Source organism: Lemur catta, chromosome 20, assembly GCF_020740605.2.
Source record: "Lemur catta isolate mLemCat1 chromosome 20, mLemCat1.pri, whole genome shotgun sequence".
In the NCBI taxonomy this organism is placed as follows: domain Eukaryota; kingdom Metazoa; phylum Chordata; class Mammalia; order Primates; family Lemuridae; genus Lemur; species Lemur catta.
The window spans coordinates 18330802-18358225 of NC_059147.1; the positions used below are offsets into that span (position 1 = coordinate 18330802).

Consider the following 27424-nt stretch of genomic DNA (forward strand, 5'->3'; position numbering starts at 1 on the left):
GTGGGGAGGGGGCAGCTGCACACAGGGCCCGGGGCACCATCTCACTTCAGAAAAAGGGTTTTCAGGCGACACCCAGGCTGTGGGATAAAAAGCCATCTGTCCGTCCCTCGGTGCCCAGCCCCGCTTTCGCGAACAACATTCCTTTATGCCGCGCCCCGCCCCCGCGGCCCCCCGCCACACACTGCGGCCTTTCAGCGACTCTGTGGCGACTTGTTTGTTTGCGCTGCAGAGCGCAGACTTTCCGTTGTTCTTCTCTGTTCCCTGCCCCAGGAGCCCTCCAAGCAAACCCTCTGCGGGGAAGGCAGGGGCTGGGCCCTGGAGGGGGCTGGGGGCTCCGACGGAGCCCAGGCCGGGGCCTGGGGACCCCCAGGGAGTCCCCCAGGAGAGAGAGAGCAGGTGCGTGGAGCATCTCCCCAGGGACAGCAGTGGACGCGGGCTCCTGTCGGGCCCTCCCGGGGAGCATTTGAGAGATCGTGAATGAGCGATTTGGTGTCTCTGAGCCTCGGTTTTCCTGCCCGTGGAATGGCTCCTGCCAGCCTCAGTCCCGATGAGTCGCCGCCGCACGTGCCCTGTGGTGAAGGCGCTGGCCCTGGAGGGGGCACGGCTGTCCCCGCTGCCACGCGGTGAGGGTGGGGAGGTGCGGAGTAGAACAAGGTTTGTGCAGAAGAGGGAGGCAGTTTGTGTGCCGCCCCGCGCAAAACACTTCCACGGCGGGGGAACTGGGGAGTGACTGCCCAGGCCCTAAAGAAGAGGACCAGGACAGCCCTGGCTGCTAGAGGGGAGACAGTGGGCTGGGCGGGGATGTCCTCGGATGCCGCCTCCCAGAGCCCTCTGCATGGCCTGCCCCCAGGGGTGGGGTGGGGAAGGGGTGAAGACTGCAGGACCCTGGTCTCTGCTGCAGGCTGGGCCTAGGGTGAGACACCCACGCCTGGCTCCGTGTCTCCTTGGGTGCCAAGCTGGCGGGTCTCTCCTGGTTGAATTCCCTCTCCTGTGGCCCGGTCCCATCCCAGGTGAAGCTGGTTCAGGCCTAATGTTAGTTTCCTAGGGCTGCCATAAGGACGGCCACCAACCGTGTGGTTCAGCCCACAGAAACATACCACCTCGCAGTTCTGGAGGCTGCAAGTCCAAGATCGGCAGGGTTGGTTCCTTCTGAGGACATCAAGGGACAATCCGTTCTGGGCCTTGCCCTGAGCTTCTGGTGGTTTACTGGCAGTCCTTGCCCCGTAGACGCGTCACACCTATCTCTGCCTTCATCTTCACAACGCGTTCTCCCTGCGTGCCTGTGGGTGTCCAGGTTTCCCCTTTGTATAAGGACATCAGTCACCTCGGAGTCGTACCCACCCTAATGACCTCATCTTAGCTAATTACATCTGCAACAGCCCTGTTTCCAGATAAGGCCACATTCTGAGGCACTGGGGGTTAGGACCTCAATACGTGAATTTGGGGAAGGGGGGCGAACACGGTTCAACCCATGACAGGCGCCTACACTGGGAAGCAACACCCTGGAGGTGACATCCTTGGTGCATGACCTTAGTCTCTGCTGTGATTCCTTTGCCCTTGCAGATTTTGTCTCCTTTGCAGACATGAGGGGAGGAGAACCAGGAGACATCAGTGCCCACCACCCGCTTCTGCTCCTTGCCACCCAGACAGGAGGGAGGGAGAAAGAGGCCCAGGGTGGTCCTTCCTTGGAGCTTGCCGGGGCTCTTGTTTCTGTGGTGCCAGACTGTCACCCAGCAGACCCAGGGCCTTGGCACAGCTGGCCCTGTGTGCCTACCCCATGTGGGTGCAGACCAGGCTCCCTGTCTGAATCCCCTGCTCTGGGGATTGTGAGGAGAGCAAAATCCCTGCTCAGGCCTGCCCCTGCCACCCTTCTCTGCATCCCACCGAGCAGGAAGGAGGCCCGTGGCTCACCCAGAGGTTTCAAACTGTCCCACCAAGGGCTGTGTTTATATTCTGACACATTAGTTTGGCCCACATCATGTGTTTTAAACGCAAGTCAAATTTAAAAATCTGGAGATTTCACATAAAAATCTAGTTTCCCAGCTTTTCTTAGAAATCAGAAGAACACTGAGCCCCATGTTCCCGTGATGTGGACCTCATAGGACATGTGGCCTCGTGACAGAGCATGGCCCCTCCATTTCACTGTAGTCCACGCCATTCCCTGTGGCCTCCCTGATGTCAAGACCAGTGGCAATGGCATCAATACTGCCCTTGTGGCATTTCTTTTTTCTCTGTATCAATACTTCTGGCAAAAGGGTGCCTCATGGCTTTGCTTGATTTTTGTTTCTCAGTGCTCATATTGTAAGAAAAATTTGAGTTGAGCATCTTTGTGGAAGTGAGACTATTCCTAAATGTTTAATATGCAAACAAAATAGGTGTGTGTTATGAATCACACCCTGCCTGCTTCACTTGATGGTATCACTGTGCTAACCCCTGAGCACAGAGCAGGAAGCGTGGGTGCCCTTGCCGGAGAGAAGCAACTGCTTGTTCCAGGAGGAAGATCTGAGGTCACACACAAGTCGATAATGGAGCCTGGTCTAGCTCTATGTCCCTTAGTCTAGAGCTGAGTCTGTATTGTCTAGAACGGGGTGCCGGCCCTAGATTCTTCTCCTGCTCCAGGCGACCCTCGTGGCCTCCCTGAGAGACAGGCAAGTGTTGGGGAAGCTGGCTGGGGACAGTTCCTGGGTGCTGTGCACATTGGGGTCCGACCTCAGTGAGAGAGAGCTGGGCAGGGATGTCAGCAGGCCCATGTCCACGAGAGGGGCACGGTGGCTTGGGCTGACCAGAGAGGAAATAACACGCACTGGCTCCGTGCTGGGAGAAGCGAGGTTTGGAGCTCTCTTAAGGGTTTCTCTCCTATGCAGCCTCAGACTGTGGCTAGAAGGCACTAAGAGGGTCGAAATGCCCTCTTCATCACCCTGTATCTCCCATTCATGGCTCTCAGCTCGGAACGGGTGGTGCCTGGCCCCCCTACCCCATCTCCTTGGAGGGGCAGCCGCCCTCCTCTCTCCAAGCAGACACAGGCTGTGGAAGGCCTTGGGTGGCTCCCTTTCTGCTACCTTCCTGCACACTAGTGGATCATTCCAGAAGTACTGCGTGCCGAGCCAATGCCGGGTACTGGGAACCAAGTGGTAAGCAGGACAAGCAGGGTCTCCGCCGCACGGCGTGCATGTTCTAGCCTGGGAGACACTAACAGGGAAATGCGGTCTAAGGACAGTGAGACGCCCCGGGCCTGACCACAAACGTGCTTCTGGCTGTGTCTCCTGCCTGCCTTCCCAGGGTAGAGAGGCTGAGGGTGGGGAGGGGGCCGGGATGAGGACTTCTTGCCCCAGGACAGTCTTGTGCCCCTCAGGTTGGCCTCCTGAGAAAGCTGTCACCTGACACAGGTGGGCTGGACACACCCTGTCAAGCCACACTCCTCAACACAGGTCCTGATCGTTCCTGTGAAGGCCGGTTATGAGTCTGACTGCGAAATTATTCACTTCCTCTACCAAATACTGAAACACATTCAACCCAAAGGCGTCACCTAGAACAATTTCCAAATGCTTGAAAAAAAGCAAACGTACTCTTCACTCTGGGATACTTTTGGTTTTTAAAGCTCCCTTTGGCTTGCTTCCAAGATCAGGAGAGTCTTTAAATAATGCATCGTGGAAGTTTCCAAGAAAGTTTTTTAAAAGCCGTTTAAAGTTGGGGTTATACCCGAGTTCCCAGGAATGACCTTTACACACGTCTGATTCATGGACGGTGTTGGCCTGTGGAATTCAAGGGTAAGCCCAGTTCAACTATAAAATAAACACTGGGCCATGGGAGTCCGGAAAATGTGGCCCAGATCAGCAAGGGTGGCGTGAGGTGCAGCTACTCCTGGCAAAGCTCGGTTCCTGGAGTCCCCAGAGTGGGAGTGGGAGTGGGAGTGGGAGCTGCTTTTGGGAGGGTCTTTGTCTCAGCCGCACCTGGGGAAGGTTTGTAGACCTGGAATTACACTAGACTGGAGAAAATTAGTCAGTGAAAGATGCCCTGGAGGGCACATCCCTGTCCCGGAGAATGTTCCTGCTACTGGTGACGCCCACGCGACATTGGTGCTGACTCTCCTTGGAGTCTCCTCCCGTGTGGGAGGTGTGTCCAATCCTGTGATAAGAACCTGGGCTTCTGCCAGGGATGGGTGTGTCCCGATGAGGCCACCCAGAAAACACCTTGCTTATATGGCCAGTGCAGGGCTAATTTGTCAGACGCGTATCACTCATGACATTGCTCCCTGGTGGCTCTGGGGCAGCAGAACTGGGAGGAAAAGGATGGGAAGAGACTGTGCCCACTGTCCTCCCCTTTGTCCCTCTTTTCCTTGTCCTCCTAGGCAGGGCACCCCCTGCCAGCCCTCACACTGTGCTGCTCCATGATTCAGAGGAAGTGTCGAGAGAGTCCCTGACCTGCTCCGTGCAGGGGATGCCAGGCTGAGCCACGCTCTGGGCACCAGCCACGCCCTCCCTCCTGGCAGCTGCTCTTTCCTCCTTTCACTCGGAATAGTTCCAGTGGAATGAAAAAGCCTTAAAAGTACTATTTCCATTTACAAAACTAGATTCTTGTCGTTTTTGAAGTAGAACCTTAGAACCAGTACATAGTGGACATTTGATCTACTTCCTGTTACAGATAGATCATACAGCCCCCATCAACCAGCTTCAACCAAGAAACCAATCACGTGCAATTAATGCTCATTAAACAAAATTTTATGCCATAATTTTTCTGCATTAATAAATATTTTTCAATAGAACCTTTTTTGGTTCTATTGAAATTTTTCAATAGAACCTTCCTGTCCCTGGAAACCGCCCTTCATGACCTCATTTCTCAGTCTCTCCCTGTTCTGCTCTGCCTACCGCTCTCCCGTTCTTCCCTACTCTGGGCGTCTCAGGCTTCATCACATATCTTTTGTGACACTCCGCTGAACAGGCCTGCAGATCCAGGTCACCTTCTAGGCCATCCCAGCTCTGCACACCATGCCAGCAGCAGTGGTCCAGGTGACCGTAGGCTAAGTGAATGATCTGCATCATGTGGTGGCTAAAAGACCGACAGTTTCTCAGTTCCCATGATCGGAAATATGATGCCCCACGGGAGGCCGGCTCAAGCCCTGCTGGGCTCTGCGCTGGTCCCATCACACCTTGCCTTGGAGGAGGAACATGGAACAGCTGGCATATTTAGAAACTCCATGGTGTCCCAAGAGGGTCCTGGGTAAAAGCAGATGACGAGGTGAGAGTATTGGCTGTCCCCAAATGTTTACAGGCCTGTCAGGTGAAAGAGAAGGGGCCCATGCGGCCCTGGAGGCAAAGAACCAGGAGTGATACCCAGACACCTGGTGGCAGGGCACTGAGCGTAGGGAGAGTTTTCTGAGGACCACGGACGCGAGTCGGGTAGACGAGTGCTTCGCGTCCCGTGCTAAGAGGTGATGAGGTGGATGCCTTCTCTTGCACTTCCGGTGGTTGGTTAGGTGGATGTACCCAAAACAGATCTGTGTCTGCCACTGTGGGATGTCTGAAAAGTGTATAACACACAAAACATTAAGTGGTAATATATGCACGATAACCCCGCTCCCTTTGTTTTGCTGGGAGAAGCAGATGGGTTGTAGTGAGTGGGATTTGAGGTGCAGAAAAGGGGTAATCATCCTACTTAATGGAAGGACTTGGGGTGACCAGGAGAAAATAACTGTCCAGGAGAGAGGGGGTTGGTAGCTCTGTGACTGGGGGCCATCTGGGGTATTTTGAGAGTAAAACAGAATAAGAAGGAAGATGATTATTGAGCTATTGACATGGGAAGAGGTAATACATTTATATTGGATATTTAAGGAATTTCAGTGTATGATGTGCTATAAAATCCACTGTTCTTTGTTCTCAAGAGAGCATGAGATGCTTTAAAAAAAATTCAGGGATTAGCTTGATGACACAAAACTAAATATGCTGAGATACACAGACTAAGACAGGACCACAAAAGCCCACTTTTATTAGGGTTACATATGGGTTTTCCTAGAAAATGCCAACATGGTCACTGTCACCATCAGGTTCTCTTGGGATCATTTGGAAACAAAAATGTAAGTATCCTGACAGCAGCCTCTCAGCCTTTTGCCAGTACCCAGCTTCCAAGGCCACTCCACGCCCACCAACACCATAGTTTCCTTTAATCACAGGGACTTGGGAAAGGCAGGCGCCTTCCTGCCCTTCCTACGTGCCAGCCTGCTCTCTCTGGCCTCACCCCGGGTGATGTCAGAGCTAGCTGGGGCCGTGTGATTTTCCCAGCACATTCCATTTCCTTCGGACTTTACCTCTTTGCTAGTTCGGTTTAACCTTGAACCCACTTGGGCACTCCTCTGCCAATTCCACCCCACGTGTGGCTGCTGACACGGGGCTGCTCCCTCACTTCCTGCTACCTTTCTTGTGGGTTTGTGGACCTAGAAGCCCACCTGTGACTCAGGGGCTCTAGTGAATAGCCAGGGAGGCAGGATAGCCACCGGGCATGGCACAGTGAGCCCCACCAGGTGCCCTGGGTGCTACCCTGTGACTCCCTTTGCCTGACACCTGCCAGGGACCTGAAGGATGACTGGCAGGGACCCCCTTTCCAGAGCACCCCACTAACTGCTCTCATTCGCCTGCAGTCTCTCAACCAGCTTACTTTCTCTCCCCATCTTCCTGCTGATTTTGTTTTTGCAGATACTTTTTCAAGAGAGAAGTAAGTACGGAAAATAGTAACACCCACACCAGTGTCTCTCTGCCGCCGCCAGTGCTCAGTGTCCTTGATTTCCACCCACCCTGCCCCGCCACGGGGCTCTTGCTACTCCTGGCTGCCTCTTCACGGGGCAGTTCAGGGCTCTGTCCTCCACCCTCACTGGCTGCAAGTAACTCCCTCGTGTCTTCTGTTTGCAGGGTTTGACGGAGAGTGAGGCTGTAGCTTCTGAAGAAACGGAAAAGACAGACCCTGACATTGTACCAAGGCTCAAAGAGGTGGACTGGGACAAGGTACCTGGCATAGGATGGAGTGGGGTGGTGGCTGGGGGGTGTCAGGGCTGAGGGGAGGGTGCGTGGAGCCAAAGGCCATGGTGTGCATGACGCGTGCCTGGGGAAGATGAGGACAGGGAGGCAGGTGCCCACAGCTCACGAGCAGGATGTGGCAGGGGCCAGCCCAGGCAGGGGTTATGGAGGTATCTCATTGATGGAACATTCAGGAAAATGGCCCATAAGGTCTCTACACAGAGCCAGGTCCCAAACACCCCTGGAGAAGAAGAGATCTCCCACCAAGACACCTAAAGCTGTTAAAGGGACAATGACAGAGTTCAGGCCCAGAAATGCCCGGTTTGCCAATGTGCAATGCAAGGTAGAGCTGCCCCAGGCACCTGCCATCACTTGGAGAGTCGATGTCCAGGGCAGGACACAGACCGCTGCCGAGTGCAGGCAGGGGGCGGAGCCGAAGCCAAAGCCATCCTCAGTGTTTGGGAGAAACCCAGGGTGTCTGCAGAGGCTTATGACAAACCTCCCTCGGTGTTTGGGGGCCTGCTGTGGCTAAGCAGACCCCTTCATTGGTGAGGTGAGCCCTGGAGGAGCTGGCAGTCTCAGCTGGACCTGGAGCCACTCAGTGGGCAGCATCTCTGCAGGGAGCCAGTCTTGGGTGCCATTTCCCTCCAGTCTGGGTCACAGGACTGTCCCAAAGTCATGGAACAGATACACATGTGCACATCCAGAAATGCCCACCCTATGTGCTCTCTGCTGGCACTGGGCACCGGAGACACAGAAATAAACGGGACACCCCCCCCATACACCCAGGAGCTCACAACCTGGTGGAGAGGAGCGTGACCCCCTCCCCCGTAAACGGTTATTACAAGAGGAGGCAATGTGGGGAACATGCCCAGGGAGCACGGGCAGCCAGAAGGGACCAGGCAGGGGACTCCACAAGGCTGATGCTTGCTGGTCCCCTTTGGCCCTGACCCCAGAAACTCAGGGACGGCACCTGTCTCTTGGGCTTGCCACCACCTCTGGGAGAACTTTGGGTATCCAACCACAGAGGCTGGAAGAAGTCATTCTGTGCCCTGTCCCCTCCAGAGAGGCACGTAACCAAGAGGGATGTGGAAGTGCAGCCAGAGGAAAGCCTGCCTGGCCACACAGTGGGCCTCCCGGCTGGCTCACAGGACATGGCCTCCTGGCCTCCACCCCTGGCTTGGCCACAGCTGGGCTTGAATGATGATGCCCAGGCCAGAGAACAGAACTGAGAGGGGACGGGTCTTGGTGCAAAGGATAGATTTCTCTGGAAGTTTGGGGAGATTTGGCTCTGCATGTGGGCAGGATGGAAGAGGAACCAGCCCGCTTGAGTGGGTCAGGGACCCCAAGAGCTGGGGGGGTCAGGAGAGTCCTTGGAGAAGTGACCTTTGAGCTTGGCTTAGGGCTTGAATGTTGGAAAGAAAATGCTCTAAAGAGAGCTGACTCGGGCTGGATAAGTGTGGCAGCCGCCAGGGCACGGTGGCGAGAAAGAACTATCCCGGAGGGGAGGAGCTGCCTTCTGAGCTGGCCGGGCACCGCCAGGCCCCTGGGGAGGGCTCCTCCCAGCGTCACTGCATGAGCAAGGGGAGGGTCAACGCACGCAGCTCCGCCCTCACCTGTGCTGGCCCTGAGACCACGTCCAAGGGGAAGAGGGTGGCGCCTGCCCCGGGCCGGCTCCCTGCTTGGCCGCTGGCCAGCCGTCCAGGCAGCTGACACCTGATTCACCTTCCCCGCCTTTCCTGTCTTTCACACACATGTTCTGTCTTCCTCCCCTTCCTCCTGTGTCCCTGAGAGAGGGCTGGGCCCCCTGGGGTGTGGAGACCCACCCTGCAGGGAGCCTCCACCCCACTGGGTTCTGCAAGGGAGCCCGGCTTCCCAGACTCCGGAGGGTGAATGATGCCTCGCTTTTGTTTCTTTTCTTTTCTCTCTTTACTTTCTAAAAAAACAGTCCTATTCCTGTCTCATTCCCGGCATGGCCAATCCGCAGCCCCTTGGAGGGAGCGGGGTGGGGGGAGGGGGGCGGGGCAGCACTGTGCCTGTTTCTGACCCAGGCCGGGGGCTTGGAGGACCCGTTGGGCCAGACCTTGAGGAGCTGTGGAGACAGGCCCAGAAGGCAGCAGCCCTGTCTCAGCTGAGGGTCCCCCAGCCTGGGGTGGATTCGCACACCTGCTCTTGGGGCAGAGGGACTTGCCAAAGTTAACCCTTTGTGCTTTGCATTCAAGGTGAGTCCTCTGGGTGCTGCCAAGGAAGGGAGTCCTGTTTCCCTGGCCCGGGAAGCTGGGGACAGAGTGGGCCATGCTGGAAAGGCTGAGGGGGAACTGGGCTGGGGGTGCCAGGGCCGGAAGGTTCTGGAAAGACAGCAGGAAGGCCCAGGATACAGACCCTGCTGCCCTGCCCTGCTCAGAGGTGAGGCACAGTCTGGCTTTTGTGCATGGAATTTTACCAGAACAAGTCCTAAATCATCCCTTCCAACACCCAGTCAGGCAGGAGCCAGGCTTCCCTGCGGGGCAGGAAACCAGGTTGTAGCTCCTCACTCTACCCTTCTCTCCCTGTTTCTGGAACCTAGCTGGCCTGGTTAGGTGGCCGGAGCTGCCCACTGCTCTTGGCTTCTGGGTACACCTGTCCCTTTTGTCCAGTGGCCTCTTTTTGCCACTCTGCTTTGTCCTTTTCAGAGCCCTCTCCACCCTTCCCACTGTGGGGGCCAGCCTCTGTGTGGGGAACCAGAGGGAACAGGTGTGATTTGAGGGGTTTGTATAAGTTCCCTGCCCAAATTCCCCCCCAAGGTGTAGTTAGCACCAAATTAACGCCTCTTTCATTGAGCTCTTACTGCGCATGCCCAGTACTTTGAAGGTATTATCTGCTGTCTGAGTTCATCCTGCTGAAAACACAACTATCCTGATTTAACTGATGAGGAAGAGCTAAGTCTCCTGTCCAAAGTCACTTCTGGACAGGTTAGCGGCCCTCTGCTGCTCCCCGCCACATGTTCTGGAAACTTCCATACTGACAGCTGACCAGGAATAAGACCCTGAGGTGTGACTGGGAGAGGGGGTGGCAGAAGGGAGGGAGGTGTCTCCAAAGCCGGCCACCTCCTCTTCCCCAGCCTTCCTCGGCTGAGCCAGGCTGCAGCCCAGCCTGCTTCCTTCCAGCTCCACGAGGCCATCGGTGGGTGTGGCCACCCTCTTCCCTCAAGAGACAGGTAGAAGCACCTGGTCAGGTGTGTCACAGAACAAATGCAGAAGTCGGCTTCCGAGAGTCCCTGTCCCCTGCCTGACACATACCCCTGACATCAAGGGCTGCTCCAAGGGTCCCCTGGGCCTGGCAGAGGTATTGTGACAGCCACAGGGTTTTACCCTTTCAGGCCCAGATAAGCTGCTGAGAACTAGGGAAAACAGCACCCACATCGGCAAAAGGCCCTCGTGGCCACCCCGCCTCTGGGGAAGGACTGGCCCTGGTGCTGAGGGTGCTGGCCTGGCTTTACTGCCGGGCACTCTGCCTCCCTAGCCACCTCGAGCCCCCTTGTGCCTCCTTTCTGCCCGCAACCCCTCCCCCAGAGTGGGGCCTGGACGACCCAGCATCCACAGGGCCTCCCCAAGACTGTCCTCTCTGGGTGTAGGGTCCCCGAGTCTCCTCTCTGTTTGCCTCCTTGCCCGGAGCTCGGTAGTGCTCAAAAAACGCCCCAAGGCAGAAACCAGGCAGCAGGCAGGTAGGCCGGGCACGGCCCTGTGCACCCATGGGTCTCGAGGACGCCCTGGGAGGGCAGTGGACAGGCCAGGCTGAGAGGCAAGAGATGCCAGGGGCCACCATTGCCGGCACCAGTGTAATGAAGAACATTGTTTCCTCCATCTTATTGCGAGGGTGGGCAGGAGGATCTGGTGGTGCGCACAGAGGGCATGATAACGTGTGCTGCAAGGGAGTGGCAGCCCCACCTGGTTGTAGGATGGGGCCCAGGGCGGGCACCCATGCTGGTCTTCAGCCCCAAGGCCAAGGTCATGCTGGCATTCTGCACAGCACTCGGCTGTCTTTCTGCACTCCCCACTCCCTGTCACTGTCATTGACCTGAGCACCCACGGGGTGAGCTAAAGCCACACCCCAGCCTCACGTGCCCAGCTAAGGGATGGGTTGTGGGGTGGGGTTGGGGGCACGTGGTGCAGAACCACCTCTGTGGGCCTGGGCTTGTCCCAGGCAGACTGTGGGGGCCAGGGCTGCAGCTGCCCCTGCAAGGCCACTCAGGGCCCCATCCCCACCCCAGTGACTGAACACTGTGCTGGGGTTCTGCAAAGCCTCTTTGCTACGAAAGTCACAGCCACAGGGGTCCTGATTTGGCTGGTGGGAGGCCTCCTGGCCGGGTGTAAGGGCCTGAGCTCTGAGCTGGACTCTTGGGTCGAGGTCCTGCCGCAGCCTCCACGGCTGAGCATCCAACCCTCCTCCTAATCTGGGAAATGAGGTCCACTCAGGCCCCATCTTTCAAAATTAAGGGTTATGAAGGTTCATGGATATGAGGCCCGAGCCTAGGCTGACCAGCAACAGGGCACAGAAAATTGTCACCAGGATTCTTGTTGAGCTTCTTGTCCCTACTCCCCTCCCCGCTGACCCCGCTGTTTGGAAGCACATCCTCCTCCTCTCTGGCTAGGAAAGCTGCCCTGGAGCTCTGGGCTTTGGGTGGACATTTCTTTAAACAATTGCTTTAGCTCATGGCCGTGGTGGTGGGAGGAGCCGCAGGCATCGAGCAGCTGTCCCCTCTGCCCACGTTTGCCACACTGGGGAGAAGCAGATTCTGAGCACACCATTCCTAGGCTGGGCTGCCCCAGGAAGGTGTCTTGTGCCACTCAGACCCTGTGCTGCCCAGAGAGAGGAGAACCTGGGAGGAGGAAGGAAGGAGAGGAGGCCCCCTCCCCACCCTGGCGGCAGCCCATCCACCCACCCGCTGGGCAGCAGGCTGCCTTTCCCCCTGGGAGCCGCTGCAAGCTGCATTCCTGGCATAGCCCGGGAGAGGCCCTCCCCACTCCCTGTGGGGCAGGGGCAGAGCTGGGGGGAGGGGCACAAGGTGCTTCCGCCAAATTCACCCCAACTTGCATCTGATTCTGGGGCCCAGCCTGTTGCTTGGGTCTTTGAGTCACCAAAGGACCCCATCCACCCACAACACGCTGCTCATTCCAGAGCTGGGCAATCCCGAGTGCTAGGCTTGCCCTCTCTGAGCAACAGCTTCCACAGCTGTAAAAGGAGAATTTGCTATTGTGACGGTAGCTGTGGGAGCCCTAGATGCCTGGGAACTGGAGGCGAGATCAGTAGCCTGTTCTCCCCTTCTTCCCACTCCCCCACCAGCCTCCTACAGAGGCCACAGACCTTTGCCCAGGCCTCCCCTGTGTCCCCCAAGCCTTAGGAAGTAAGGGTGGGTGGGGCCAGGGCCAGGTGCCAGCTGGGAAGAAGAGAGCCATGTGTGAGGGAGGGCTAAGGGGCCCAGGGGTCTTTGGCCAGGAAGAGTAGGAAGTGAGATCCCATCTGGTTGGATCCTAAGCAGTCATCTGCCGTCCTCCCCTCTCAAAACCAGGTCCCAGCCAGCTGCCATGTTGGAAATGACCAGCAAGTGAGAGGCCTTGAACCCGTTAGCACCCAGCTGAGACTTTCTCTTTCAGTGATCAGGACTGCAAGGGAATTGGGAAAGGACACCCTATCAGTGCATGTACCGCCCAAAACCAAGGCTGAGCACACAGGGTGATTGTCCCAGCTCTTGGGAAACTGTGTGGAGGGCGCTATAAGCTGCAGGAAGGGGGAAGGGAAGTTCCCACTCCAGGACCAACCAACCCCATCTCAAGAGTCACTTGACCTCTTGGGCCTCAGTATTCTCATCCATACAATGTGGAGGAGGTCAGCAGGCCTGGACTTCTGTACTTGTATGGGAGGCTCACTTTACTTCCCCTGGAACAACAGGACAAGGCCCCAGTGGTAGAATTACAGGTGTTGGCCTTTGAGGAGAGAGGGAGGTGTTTGACGGGGAGAGCAAGGACTTCCTGGCTTGACCTTCCCTGGGCACCACGGTGGGCTGCCTTATGGAGATGCAACGTGGGCTGATTATGGAACTTGGGTTTAAGGCCTTCCAAGGCCACAGGTGGACCAGAGGCAGCCTTGGGACTGACTCTAGACCACAAGCCCACCATTCGTACAGGTGGCCGGTACCCACTGGTCTTCCCAAGGAGTAACTGAATCATGTCCAAAGGTCATATTGGCAACAGGACATCAAATAGCAGACACCTATGTTGGGGGCTCTGTTCCCACCACACCTGTGAACACCCCATCTGCAGTTCCAGTTTCTGATACGTCTCCCTCCTTTTGTTCTGTTTCTTTCACAACAGGGTATGAGACTTAGGCTGGAGTCCCTGCTTGTTGCTTACCTAGACACTTCTTGTGTCTCAACTGAATTAAACTTATGAATCATCTGCTGTTTTCTCCTTGTTTAACAAAATAAAGGCAAAGTGGATCAATAGATAAAAATTTGCACAAACCACCACTAGGCTGGCTGCATCCCTGTGCTATAGCTAGAAACATTCATCGTCAAAGAGAGCTAAGTCTAAATTAAGTGAAACATAGGCAGAAGGGTGTTGTATGTAGCATGCAAAAGTGAGACGTGTAAAAACCAGGGATTTCATTCAAGATAGATGATGATAAGGATGCCTATTATCATTCTTAGAGGAAAAACTGGGGTAAAATACAAAAAGGCATAGCTAAAAAGCTGATAGAGGACTTTAAAATAGTTGATGCAAACAAGACAAAGGAAGAACAGAGGAGAGAAATGAAAACTAGCACAAGGGTAGACCTACTCCAACAATAAGTGTGAATAGACTAAATGCTTCAATTAAAAGGCAAAGATTGTCTGGGTAGATTAAAAAAAAAGAGGGAAGACCCAAATATATGCTGCCTTCAAGAGTTGCACTTTAAATGTAAAGACACACACGGGTTGAAAGTCAAAGAGTGGAAAAGACCAGGCACACGCCAAGCTTCAGGGAGCTGATTGGTTCTATTACTATCAAAGTGGACTTCAGAACAAGGAGTATTACCAGGGAGCATGATGGCTGTTTCCCAATGGTGAAGGGGTCAGCTCATTGGGGAGACATAACTGGGCAACCTCAGGCAGGTTACTCAGCCTTGGTTTCCCCATCTACAAAATGACCATTATAGAGTGCCTACCTAGCCAGGGGTATGGTGAGGTTCAAATGATTGAATACATGTCAGGTGTTTAGAATCATGCTTGGCCCATGACCTGTGCTCTGTGAGTGTCAGCTGTCAGTGTTACTACAGTTGGGACAAAGCCTCAAGTGCTCACTGTGACCCTGGCCCAGCTTCTAAGGTGGGGCTCTGCAGGTTGCTGCAAGATAAGGTGTAAACACAGGCTGAGAGCTAGTTCCTCTAGTTCTTCTTCCTGGTAGTGCTGGTGTGTGTGTGTGTGTGTGTGTTTAGAGACCTGGGGTAGAGGAATGGAAGGAATGAGACCGCACGCATCCAGTGAACTCCTTTGCTGCTAGACCCAGGGCTGAGGTCAAGGAGGCTGGGGTCAGGAAGGGGCAGTGACTGGGCGGGGTTTGGGCGGTTGCCTGACTTGGTGCTGGGGCAGGATGGCTCCGGGCTGACCTGGAGAAGCAGGAAGTGACCTTCCCCTCCCTCCCCGCCCCACACTCCACTAGAAAGCAGCCAGCACCTGGAACCTGCCAAGTTCACATGACGAGAGCCACAAGCTTCTTGGGCCTTTCACTCTGGGCACAGGCAAAGGGAGAGTGCCTGGGGGCCTTGCCTGCTTGCTCCGGGACCCCCTCGCCCCTGCCCCAAGGCTGTGGTGGAGACTAGCTTCACATCCAGAGGAGCTGGGAGCTTATGAAGGCTGGTTTCTGGAAGACTCGCTGGGGCTGAGCCAGCTCTGGCAGGGAGGCCTGTGCGAGGACAAGATTCCAGCCAGGGCCACGGGAAGGCAGGTTTCCAGAATCAGGCTGGCTCTTTGTGGCAGGCTTGCATGCTCTTCCACCACTTACAGCCCTTCACCCTCCCCCCTCCTTGCCGCCACTCCCACCCCTTCACCCAGAGCGGGAGCTCCCTTGTACTGGAGGTGGAGCACCCACCATGCGACAGCCTCATCTTCACTCCATTATGGGTGGTGGGTGGCTTCACAGATGACGGAGGTGAGAGGCTCTGAGAGGTACAGGCACCTACCCAGGGTCCCACAGCCGATAAATGGCAGAGCCAGGCTTTGAAGGTGGTCCTCAGACTGCAAGTTCACTGTTCTTTACTAATTTGGGTCCAGATTAATCTTCTTCAATACACTGACTCATTGGAAATCTTCAGGGGCTTCCCATTGCCTACAGCTGTGGCTTCCAAACTTTTTATATCTTACATCCCTGTCAGTAGAACTTTTTGAGCACATTATCCATTATATGTGCTTTGTTTCTTTTGAGACAAGGTCTTGCTCTGTTGTCCGGGTTAGTATACAATGGCGTTATCATAGCTCACTGCAACCTCAAACTCCTGGGCTTAAGCAATCGTCTTGCCTCAGCCTCCTGAGTAGCTGGGACTACAGGGATGCACCACCACACCTGGCTAATTTTTCTATTTTTGGTAGAGACAAGTCTCACTATGTTGCTCAGGCTGGTCTCAAACCCCTGGCCTCAAACAATCCTCCTGACTCAGCCTCCCAAAGTGCTAATATTACAGGTGAGAGCCACTGCACCTGGAGTGGCTCCATTTTAATTATCTATAAAGTATTTGCATGTGCTAATGTACTCTTATATTCTGTGCATTAGAGCACATTCAACTGTAATTTAAAGGTGAGGTAAAACCGGGCTCCCATGCATCTTAGTCTCAGCTACTTGGGAAGCTAAGGCAGGAGGATCATTTGAGCCTAGGAATTTGAGTCCAGACTGGGCAACATAGTGAGACCCTGTATGTGGGGAAAAAATGAGATGAATATAACACAAACACAAATAGAAAAATAGAAATAGGATCTCCAATATTTTCTCCCTCCCTCCAGGGTCAGCCTGTGAATACTGCTGGGGAACACATACATCATTGCCTTGCAGACAGCTGGCCTAGAGAAAGAAGCACAAACTCCTGGACCTAGTTCAGGGTGTTCTGTTATCAAAGTCCTCAGCAAATTTCATCCTGCTGTCCACAGAGCAGGTCAAGTTGCCAAATGGGCCACCATTGCTCTCAACTTTATGTCTGTGACCACACTCCCCGCTGTCCCTTCCCCTCTCCCCCTTGCCAAGTCCTCCATGTTGTATGAGCTCCAACCCAAACCCCAGGTCCTCTGCAAAGCCCTTGCCTACCCTGGACCTGGGGATTTGTACCAATTATTCTTTCTCTGGGTCTCAGCCTGCCCTGAATCACCACTAAACTATCTTGTTAGCATGCCACATCTTGCTGAGCACTTGATGTAGGTACTGTTATTATTTCTTCCACTTCATAGCTGGGGAAACTGAGGCTTGAAAAGGTTAAGTAATTTTCCTAAGGTCACACAGTAAGTGATGGAGCCAGGATTTGTACCCAGGCCTAACTCCAGAGTCTAAACTCTGATTAAGCACTAAGCACAATGGAACAAAGATGGTCTCTTTTGTTCCTGTTGAATCTTCTCAGTGTCTAGCACATACATATGTGAATATTAATATATGAAATATTAATATTAAGCCAGTTGTTGAATAAGCGATTGTTTGAATGGATGAATGAATGAATTACCCAGCCCAACACCAAGAAGAAAGCCTGTGATGGAAGGAAAGGGCCTACTTCATTCCTGATACAAAATATGTGGCCTCCTGTACCTAAAGAGTCCTGGGAGAGGCTTCAAGCTTTAGGTGTGGCTGAATCTGGGTACTCAGGTATCATCACCAGGATTCTGGCTCTCTGGCTCTTGGCTTGGCCATTCTCTGTGCTGGCTGAGACCTCAGGGAGGCTCCGCTAGCAACTCCAGGCTCAAACCTGCCAACTTAGCAACTCCAGCAGGAGGAGAGGGTGTCTGATGGCTCATTGCACCAGCTTAGGTCCTGAGCCTGCACTGGATCCCACTGCTGTGGCCAGGGGGCTGGGGTGAGCAGCTCGGTCAGTTCTGCACCCTAAAGCAAGAGGGTGGGTGTCCCACATAGAGCACATGAGCTGAGATGGGGGGTGGGGATTGGGATACTATAACCAGGAGATGGGACAATGAACATGGGAAGATACGAATATCAAGTGTCCACTTGACTTTGTCTCTTCCAGGACCTGGTAGACTGGCAAAAACCTCTCGTGTGGCAGGTGGGCCACTTGGGAGAGAAGTATGATGAGTGGGTCCACCAGCCGGTGACCAGACCCATCCGCCTCTTCCAGTCAGACTTCGTTGAGTCCCTCTCCAGGACTGTCTGGTGAGCTGCTCCCTGAGCCTGTGGCAGGCTGTCCCTCTCCTGATGGTGCCAATCAGGATATGGAAGGGGAAGGGGCAACTGGGTCTCTTCCCAGAGCCCAGGGCTGTGCTGTAAGTTCTTGGGGAGGGTGAAACATGCCATAGGCATAATTGATTCCTATACATGGTTTTGCCTACTGAGCGAGTGACAGCCCAATGTGTAGCCAGAAACCTCTTTGGATGCCACCCTGGTTTATTCCCAACTCCTGCGATATGTTTCTAACCTTTAACGTCCATGGGAACAATTTTGCCTGCAATTTTGCTCCTCTGCCACAAGTGGTCAGCATCCTTCTTTCTGGTTGCATAGTGTCAGTAGCCACGGGGACACAGTTCTTTTCTGCCAGTAACTCCTCTCAGAGACAGGAGGTGGGACGGACTGTCTTCCCTATCCCCCACACCCGTGACCCTTTACCCCGGGTCCCCATATGCTTTCTGCATGTGCTTTGGTGTCATCTTGTCCCCCTTCCAGTTGAGGAAAGCTGGACCCTGTCAAGCCCCTGTGCGTGTGTCCCTCTCACCCTGACGGCCCTCCTGCAGGTACAGTGTCCCCATCGTCTGGTTGCCCCTGATGCTGTACCTCAGCTGGTCCTACTACCACATCCTGGCCCAGGGCAACGTCCGACTCTTCACGTCCTTCACAACAGGTAACGCCAGGTTCCCTCCTGACTTGCTTGCATGGGTCCTGGAGGCAGGAGACCTCGGTGTTCTCCCCAGTGCTGAGCTTCTGAGAGCACAGAACCCCCGAACCACACCACAAACCTCTCTAAGTGAGGCCTCTCTGTAGAAAAGAAACGCTTTGTCAGACTCCCGCCCACCCCCAAGATGGATACAAAACCCAACAACACATCAGCAGAAACTAAATGAAATCGTTTTCTCAGATGACATAGCAATAAAAAAACGAAAGAAAGAAAGAAAGAGGGCATCTCGTTGAGTCTCATACCAGAAAATGTATGACCCGGGATTATTTGCAAGAAACTAAATGAAAATGAAGTCACTTAGTCAGGTGGCGCAGCTGGGAGCTGGGCTCGGACTGGTCCGTGAATACAGCACAGATGAGCAGAGCGTCATCTGGGTCGCCTGGGAGAGAGATCTGGGGGCGTCCCAGAGGGTCTCCGAGGCACAGGGCCATGCAGCGGCTCCCCAGACTGGGAGTAACAACTCACCTCCGTGAGGCACTTGCCGTGTGCCAGGCCACGTGCTTTCCAGGGACCACCTCATATGTCCCTCCCACCAGCCCCCTGTGAAGGGTCCTGTCATTGTCCCCTTTTGGAGTTGAGGGAATGGAGCTTCAGGGATACCGAGCGAGTGTGTCAGGGTCACGTGACTAGGATGAGGCTACGAGGTGCTCCCAGCTTCTAACTGGGGGGCAGTGGACAGAGAGAGGGGCTGATAGGAGATAATGTCCTAAGAGCCTATGGGACTGAGTCAGGGCGGCCATGGGTTTAGGTGTGCCCACCTGCCAGCTGGCCCCACAAGTGCAGCTGTCTGCCCGGGTGTTCGGTCTGTCTGTCCGTCCGGGCACAGCCTGCCCCAGGGAGGTGCCGGCAGTGCCATGCCTGCCAGGTGCGCTTTCCTCCCTGCTCACCCCCTGAGCTGTGGGCACCAGCTCTTTTCCCCACACCCCGGGCGTCTCTCCTGGCCACATCTCCGGGAGGGGCAAGTCAAGGCCCTGAATGGTTGTGGGGGGTGGGGACTGGGGTCACGGTGTCAGGAGCTTCAGTTTATCCACCTGACCCTAGACAAGTGGGGGTGGCAAGCTGCAGGAAGCACCCCCCATCCCAGCCCAGAGCTGCTCCTGGTCACCAAGGGTTACTGCAGTGGCCCCATGAGCCAAGGTTACCCTCTTCTGCCCACGCTGAATAGCTCAGGCACAGCACGGGGCTTGTTGCTCAGAGCCCTGCTCCCTGAATCGCCCACTGTCCGCCGGCACTCCCCTAACAATCACAAACAGTGGCAGCGCCTCCAGGGCTGGCGGCTGGAGGGGGAAGGGGACACTGAAGCTTTGGCCCAGGTCCCTCTGCCGGATTCCTCCCGAGATGCCACTCAGTACCAGCTCCAGCCGGATGGGCAGACAGGGGTGATGCTGGGGTGAGGGGGCGGGCGGAGGCTTGACCTATAGGAGGGGACTTTCTGCACGGTGGGGAGGGTGATTTGAGGGCCCTGTCTGCTTTGCAGGCCCCTGCAGAGAGCTAAAATGTGCCTGTCATATAAAGGTCCAGTGTAGGAGGTTAGTAAGCCTGTAACCATGATGCCAGCAGTGGAGGCACAAGAGCTACGTCTCCACGTGCCTCCTTCATCCCCCAGCTTGTCATGCAAAGCACAAGCTGCAGGCAGAGAAAATAAGAGCCCACAAAGCCAGGCGAGGGGAGACTCGGCGGGGCCCCAATGCAGCTGCTGGACAAAGACATTCTGGAATAAATGTCCAAGAGTCAGGGTGCCAAGCGGCAGTGGAAGCTAAACAGAGACAGCAGTTCGAGGCTGAAATTCCTAGATGTGTGCGTGGAAATGCTTTGAAACGCCAGAGGGTTCTGCAAACTCAGGGCGGCCGGAGGGGTTCCTGAGGAACCCAGAGCAGTTCCTGAGGGCATATTAGGGGGAGTGCCAGCCACCCCGTTGCTGTGCACCATCCTAGATAAGGACGGGGGCCCCAAATGGGATGGTGTCATGGGCGCCCCAGCAAAGTCAAGACCAAAGTCTGTGGCCAGGGAATGCTCCCGTGCGTCCTGTCCTTTCCCTGCAGACAAGAGAGCTGAGTGGCAAGGAAGGCACCTCGGCTTTGGGCAGGGGACAGCCAGGCAGGGGGCTGGGAAACTCCTCCTCCCTCACCTGGGACCCTCTAGAGCTCTGCAAGGAGAATCCAGAGGTGGACAGGAGCAGGACTGCTGGTTGGAACTGAGACAGATGGATTTGGACTTATGTTTAGAAGTTATAGTAACTACTTGTTAAATACCAGGAGCATTATATTATTATAATGAGTATTATTATTCTTATTGTATAATATATACTCATCATATAATCAGATAGTGTATTACCTCCATCCTAACAACAGCTCATCAAGATGGGTGGTATATTTTACTGTTGAGAAAATTATAGCACGTAGGTGGTGCAGAGCCGAGATTTGAACCCAGGTCTGCGAATCCAAAGCCGGTGCCCTTGGTACTTCACCAGAGTGTTTTGAAGGACCCCAGGGGTGTCGGCGCTTCCCTAGAAGCAGGGTGTCTTGACAACCAGAGCAGCCCAGCCAAGGCCAAATGGCCACTTGCAGTCAAAACCAGCGCAGCTGTTAGGCAAGCATCTTGTACCAAATGGGGACATGGCAGGCCCCACAGATGAGAGGTGTCAGACCAGCTTGAAACCTGATTTGAGAGAGGTGGATCCTTTGGGATTGAATCTCAGCTGCATCACATGTTAGTTCCCAGGTGAGGTGTGAAAAATCTTTTCATTGCATGGAGATTCCTTTGGAACCATGTGTCAGGATGGGGGTTGGCCTAGAACCCGGTCCCAAGAGCCTGGAAGGTCACCTCTCCCTGTCTGCCTTCCTGGACTTCCTTCCTTCCTCAGCAGCCACCTGTGGTCATCTGTCCTGGGCCTGCCCACAGCGTGGATACGGCTGGAGCCCGTCAGAAGCACTCCCTTAACTGAACCCGAAGCCGCCTACCTCTGGGCCTGGTTCTGCCCTTGGCATGGCATGGATCACATCTCATCTGTGCACGGCCCATGAGAGAGGCCTCCTACCTGCCATTCTCCCTATGAGTCCCTGAGTGTCTGCTGTGTCAGTCGCTGGAGATACAAACTGAAAGCCCCAGACCCTGCCCGTAAAATGCTTGTGACCTAGCAGGGAACGAGTGAGCAGAGCATAGGTGCGGTGCAGCGTGATGGAGGGAGAGGAGAGGTTGTGTACCCAGCTAGAGGCGGCGAAGAACGTCTGCACAGACTTCTCCTGGGGCCAGATCTCCAAGGCCAGGGAAGGCAGGGAGGGAATTCCAGTGAAGGAAACACAAGCAAAAGTACAGAGCTGGCAGGGAAGCCCATGGCACATCCAAAGAGCCCCACGTGGTCTGGCTTGGCCCAAGTGCAGGGTGACCAGGAGAGGAGGCAGGGGTAAGGCTGGCAGGGTCAGGGCTCCAGGGACCTCGAGTGCTGCACTGTGGGATCAGGACTTTGCCTGAAGAATGAGGCACAACAGAAAGATTTTAACAGCAAGTGGACACAGGAAGGGGCAGTGAGAGGCTGATGCTGCCGTGGTGGCACCAGGTGACAAGGTACCAGTGGATTGAGAGCAATGGACTCACCCAAGAGATATATGTATGTATATTTCTTTAATTGAGGTGAGATTCATGTAACAAAGTTAACCATTTAAAGTGAACAATTCAGTGGCATTTAAAGTATATCCACAGGGCTGTGCGGGACGTTTGGAGCCACCAGGTGCTGCCACGCCCGAGCCATGGCCCTGACCTCGTCTCTCTCTGCCACCCTGCAGAGTACTCAGTGCAGGTATCCGGGTCCATGTTCCCTGGCCTCTTCATGCTGGGCGTGCTTTTCTGGACCTTGGTCGAGTACGTCATCCACCGTTTCCTATTCCACATGAAGCCCCCCACCAACAGCTATTACCTCATCATGCTGCACTTCGTCTTGCACGGCCAGCACCACAAGGTGAGTGGGCGGGGCCCGGCACGTGCAGCTCCCAGCAGCTGTGGATCTTCCTGGGGACCTGGTTGTGGGCTGGGAGCAACAGGAAACCAGGGGAATTTGACACTGCTCAGAGAAGTAGCGGGGTCGGGCATCCTCATCTGAGCCAGGCAGGGACAGGGTGAGCGGGCGCCAGCGTTGCGAATACCAGGCGGTCTGCACCCTTCGTGCGTCTTCTTTAATCTCACAGTCGCTTGTTCACCCAGAGAATGTTCAGTGCCAGGTGCTGTTCTGGACATCATGGAACAGAACAATAAAAATCCTTGTCCTGGTGGAGCTTCCTTCTGGAGGTGGTGCTGTGGTTCTCCCCATTCCACAGAGCAGGAAACTGAGGAAATTAAGGAACGAAGGAATTTGCCCCAGGCCACACTGGCCACTCAGTCTGGTTCATCTGAAGGAGCCCAGTTCGGGTTTTATCAGCCCCCAGGGAGAGCTCTCAGACTGGTCAGGCACGTCACCTTCCTGGCTCTCCCCAGAGTTGATCTGCATCCTAGGGGACTTTTGCGGCAGCCACTATCGGGTGGTGTCCTGTCCTGGGCCAGCCTGTCACTCAGGCATGCTCTAAGAGGGACCACGGCCCAGGCCTGGCCAGGGTCCCTCCTCTGGGTCAACGTCCCGCCCCATCTGGCCTCTACCCTCCAGGGCTCGCTGCACCCACTGCCGTGTCCCTTGCTCCACTCGAGATACCTTTTCAGATATGCTGTCCCCCGTCAGCTAACTTTCCCATCCTCAGGGGACAAAAGAACCTTCTGGAGGCCTGCTTAGGCTACTCAGGGGCCCCATGGGCTGTCTCAGGCTCCCTCTTCTGAGACACTCCCACACCAATGTGTCCAGTCTCCTGCTGCCACACCGTGAGGATGAGAGGAGATTGTGTGGCCCCTAGCCACCTGGGCTCCAGTCAAGAACGGATTCTCAGATCTCCAAACCTATCTGTCTGAGGCTCCTGATCCAACTGTGGCCTGGGGCCAGCCCGTACCAGCCCACCAGAGCCATCGTGTACTTCTCGGCTCCACTTTAAGTAATGTCACATCGGTAGCTTGACGTTGGCCACGGTAGGGAATATTTACACCACAGGAATTAGCAAACGCTACACACAGCACTCCCCCTCCCTGCCTTCCTCCTTCCCTCCTTCCCTTCCTTTTTCTGAGAGAGGTTTTCCAGCACCTGACTTGTCCTGCTGCTCCTGGTCTGAGGGGACGGAGGGTCACCCCAGCGTGTGACTGTTTCGCTACTGCCTGCCTTCTCCCTCTCTTCTCTTCCAGCCCAGAGAGGGTCTCTCTCTTCTCACAGTGCTCACCAAGCAGTACCTAACATTTTACCTCAAGAGCCAAAGGCTTGGCTCTTTTGTTCTCTGGTTCACTGTGACAACACCCCTTGTACCAAAAAGGCCTCCTGTCTGGATGTGAGGGTGGAGAGGACATCTCTAGTCACCCTTGCCGGGTCATGCCACCTTGGACAGTGCATTCCCCCCAGCCTCTGCCACACCGTGCTCCCACGCAGAATCAGGCCTCAGCCCAGGCGCCCTGTCCTCTAGCCACAGGCACGGTATTGGGGCACAGGGTTCCTGTCTAGCACCTAACAACTTCCACAGCCAAAGTGGCCTCTTGAGCACGAGGCAGGCTCTGAGCCATCAGCACACCCAGCCCGTCCTGCCTCGACTCGCCCCCATCCCCATGTTCCTGGGTGGTTTGCCAGGGCCCATCCCGGCTTGCACGTGCGGAGCAGGACAGTCTCTCTAGGTCTTTCGGGCATGGCGGTCTGCGCTCCCCAAAGCTCCCCAAGGTGCCAAGCCTACCCACGGCAGGCCACTGCCCTGTCACTGGGATGTCTGGAGTGTTCCGCCCCATCCTCTGCAGAGAGCGCCTCTGGCTGGGCATGTTGTGACCACAGGCAGGCCCGGGGCCCAGGGCTGCCCTCTGACGCACGAGCCTCTCCGTCCGCAGGCGCCCTTCGACAACTCCCGCCTGGTCTTCCCCCCTGTGCCAGCTTCTCTGGTGATCGCCTTCCTCTACACAGTCTTACGGCTCCTCCTGCCCGAGGCAGTGGGGGGCACTGTGTTTGCAGGGGGCCTCCTGGGCTACGTGCTCTACGACATGACCCATTACTACCTACACTTCGGCTCGCCGCACAAAGGCTCCTACCTGTACAGCATGAAGACCTACCACGTCAAGCACCACTTTTCACATCAGAAGTCAGGTGAGGGTGGGCCGCCGCCTCCCGGCCTCCCTTGTTTGTCCACTGATTTATTTGACAACTGCCATGGAGCCCACTTGGGGCCAGATGCTGTCTTGGGTACTGGATGTATGTACAGGGCTCCCTCTGTTTTACCTGCTGGTGCAGGTGGCTGTGCAGAGACAGACAAGGAGATCCATAAATGGCAAAGGTAATTTCAGATAGTGATGAAAGCCATAAAGAAAATAAAGCAAGGTGACATCCAAGGAACCAGGTCCCACACTGTCCAGTAAGACATTGCACAGGCCATGTGTGTGATTTTAAAGTTTCTAGTGGCCGTATGAAAAAGTCATAATAAACAGATGAAAGAATTTTAATAGCCAAAATATTATTTCAACATGGAATCAACATTTAAAAATCATTGATGAGATATCTCACATTCTTTCTCTTAGGCTAAGTCTTCAAACTCCAGGGTGTATTTTGCACTTACAGCACATCTCTGTTGAGACGCTAAAGTTTTGTTGCAAATACTGGATCTATATCTAGATTTTATAAAATTTTCAATCAAAAAGTAGATTCACATACATAAGTTGCTCCAAACATGCCTGAAATTTTTCTGGTAACTATACATTAAGGATCAGTTTTTACACTGAAATTTAGATTTTTTGTTTTGTTTTGTTTTTTGAGACAGAGTCTCTCTCTGTTGCCTGGGCTAGAGTGCAGTGGTGTCATCATAGCTCACTGCAACCTCAAATTCCTGAGCTCAAGTGATCCTCCTGCCTCAGCCTCCTGAGTAGCTGGGACTATAGGTGTGCACCGTGATGCCTGGCTAATTTTTCTACTTTCAGTTGAGTCAGGGGTCTTGCTCTTGCTCAGGCTGGTCTCGAACTCTGAGCTCAAGCAACCTTCCTGCCTCGACCTCCCAAAGTACTAGGATTACAGGTGTGAGCCACTGAGCCCGGCCAGAGTTGAGACCAAGTGAAGAGAAGCCAGCATCCGCTATCTGGGGAAAGAGCAGTCCAGGAGCAACTGGTGCAAAGCCCTGAGGCAGGAATGAACTTGGTCTCCTCAAGGAGGGGGAAGAGGGTGAGAGAGGGAGCAGTGGCAGGCAGGGGCCAGGCATCCCAGGAACCCAGGCCAGATAAGGAAGTGGGGTTATTCCAAGTATATCCTGGGGGCACTGGGAACACAGGTGCCTGCCCTTGACTTCTACCAGGATGGTCCTGGGCATTGGGAAGGCCACCAGGAACAGATGGTGACATCTTCCCTACCTGCTAGCCCTCCCCCGGCTCCCTTCCCGAGCAAGTTTGTCTCTGCTCCCACAGTGCCTCAACTTCTCCCCATTTGTCTCCCTTTCTAGGATTTGGCATCAGCACTAAATTGTGGGATTACATTTTCCACACCCTCATCCTGGAGGAACCTCACCCGAAGACACAGTGACAACTCCTGCCCTTCCGTCCTGCCCCCAGCCTGGCCCTGGACCCTGCTTGGCCCCCACGTCCCCCATCCAGACCCTGCTAAGAAGGTTGGCTCTGCCAGCAGGATGGGCTCTGTCAGGCTTGGGGCTTGGTGGAAGGTGTGGAGGGGACCCTGGGTCAGGACCGCCCTCCCAACTCACCCCAAGAGGGGCCCACCCACTTGGTGGCCAGATGGCCCCCAGGACCAGGCCATTCCTGGAGCACCCTTGCCTGGAGCCGAGCCCACAGGACTGCTTTGGGACTTGGCCAATGGTAGCCAACCCAAGGGGAATGAAGAAAACTGACCCCTGGGGCCATGCCTGTTTCCCACCTGTGCCTTAGTGCCTTGGGCTCCCTAGGAGCCTCCCCTTGAGGTCTAGCTCTGTGTTCACAGCAAGGGGTAGGTCTATGGGGCCTGTGGCCCCGTCTTCCCCTCCTGCCCTTCCTGGGGAGGGTTTGGTGGCTCTGAGGTGGAAGGACTCTCACAAGGGGAGACAGCATGAAGTCTCCGACAGGCCACCCCCAGGCCCCAGGGCAGCCCCTCTGGCCACTGCCAACACAAATGCCAGCTGTACTGCCAGCTGCCCCGGGCTGCCATGCATCAGTGCTCACACGGCCAACCCTCACCTGCCTGTGCTGTCAGGCCCGGGTGGCAGGTGGGAGCCCTGGCCCCTTTCTGCAGGAACCACCAGCTGCTCTAGCCATGCGTCCCCTGCCTCCGGAATCACAACACTTGTCCCCAAGGGCAGTGGAAGAGGCCTCTCTGTTGGTGGCAGCCCCACCCTGTCCGTCCCTGGCCATTCTTGGCCTCCACCTGGCACAGGTGGGCCCCCGCCCCCAACTCAGGACCCTCCCAGCAGTGCCTTATCTCCCTGGCAGACAAGGTTCCCAGCCCTTCCTCCTTGTAACCAAAACCCTCACTGTTCCAAAGAGGGTCTTATTTATAAACGGTATAAATATTCTTTGGCCCCAGACCAAGTAGCCGGTCAGATGGCCCTTTCTAATCCTACATGTTGAACTTATGTAAAAAATTGTTTCCTCCTGGTATGTTGTGCCCTTCTTACCCACACACCATTACTACTTGAAACTTTTTAAAAACTCGCTGAGTGTAAAAGCTAAAAAGAAGCAGTTCGACCGATCTTGTGATTTGTACTGTTTACTATGGAGCTATTTAAAGATTTTGGAATAAATATACAAAACTACAGTTGTGAGATAAAAATTTAAATAAATTGTATATTTTGAAAAATAAAACAGTGAAAAGAAATCAACAAAGAGTCGTTGCTCACTGGACAACGAAGGAGACTTAAGAGTCCCTTGAGATTGGGAAGGGGCAGTGGTGGGTGGTCAGTCCAACCGGAGGAGTATTTTGTCACTGAATAGGATGCGTAGAAGTGCCGGGGCATGGTGGTGACAGATAGCTGACCGACTGTCACTTTCTTACTCAGCTTTGTTCCTATTCTTAAATTCTCTGCAGACAGCATCTCCCCTGATTGCCTGCTCTCATAAACCGCCTTGATACCCCACTGGGGACTGGTCTCTTCTGGAATTTATCCAACCCCAACTGACCCTCCAGTTGACTTTCCTAAAACAAAGGGGAAAGGCTCTAGAAACAAATCCCCATAGTGGGAAGTGGAACGTCAGGCCAGCTCAGTGTTACGCTTTCTGCACCACCATCCTGGAACCACCTAGGA

At 54.8% G+C, this 27424-nt stretch overlaps 1 protein-coding gene across 1 annotated transcript in view; it reads left to right on the top strand.

Annotated features, from left to right (window-relative positions):
- Positions 1-26997, top strand: part of FA2H (fatty acid 2-hydroxylase) — a 45863-nt gene extending 18866 nt beyond the window's left edge. The window contains exons 2-7 of the mRNA XM_045533950.1: positions 6900-6992; positions 17235-17377; positions 17953-18059; positions 21896-22068; positions 24048-24300; positions 25637-26997. Of these exons, the coding sequence (XP_045389906.1) occupies positions 6900-6992; positions 17235-17377; positions 17953-18059; positions 21896-22068; positions 24048-24300; positions 25637-25716 (849 nt within the window). The 3' untranslated portion in view covers positions 25717-26997. The remainder of the gene's footprint in view (positions 1-6899; positions 6993-17234; positions 17378-17952; positions 18060-21895; positions 22069-24047; positions 24301-25636) is intronic.
- Positions 26998-27424: the final 427 nt, after the last annotated feature.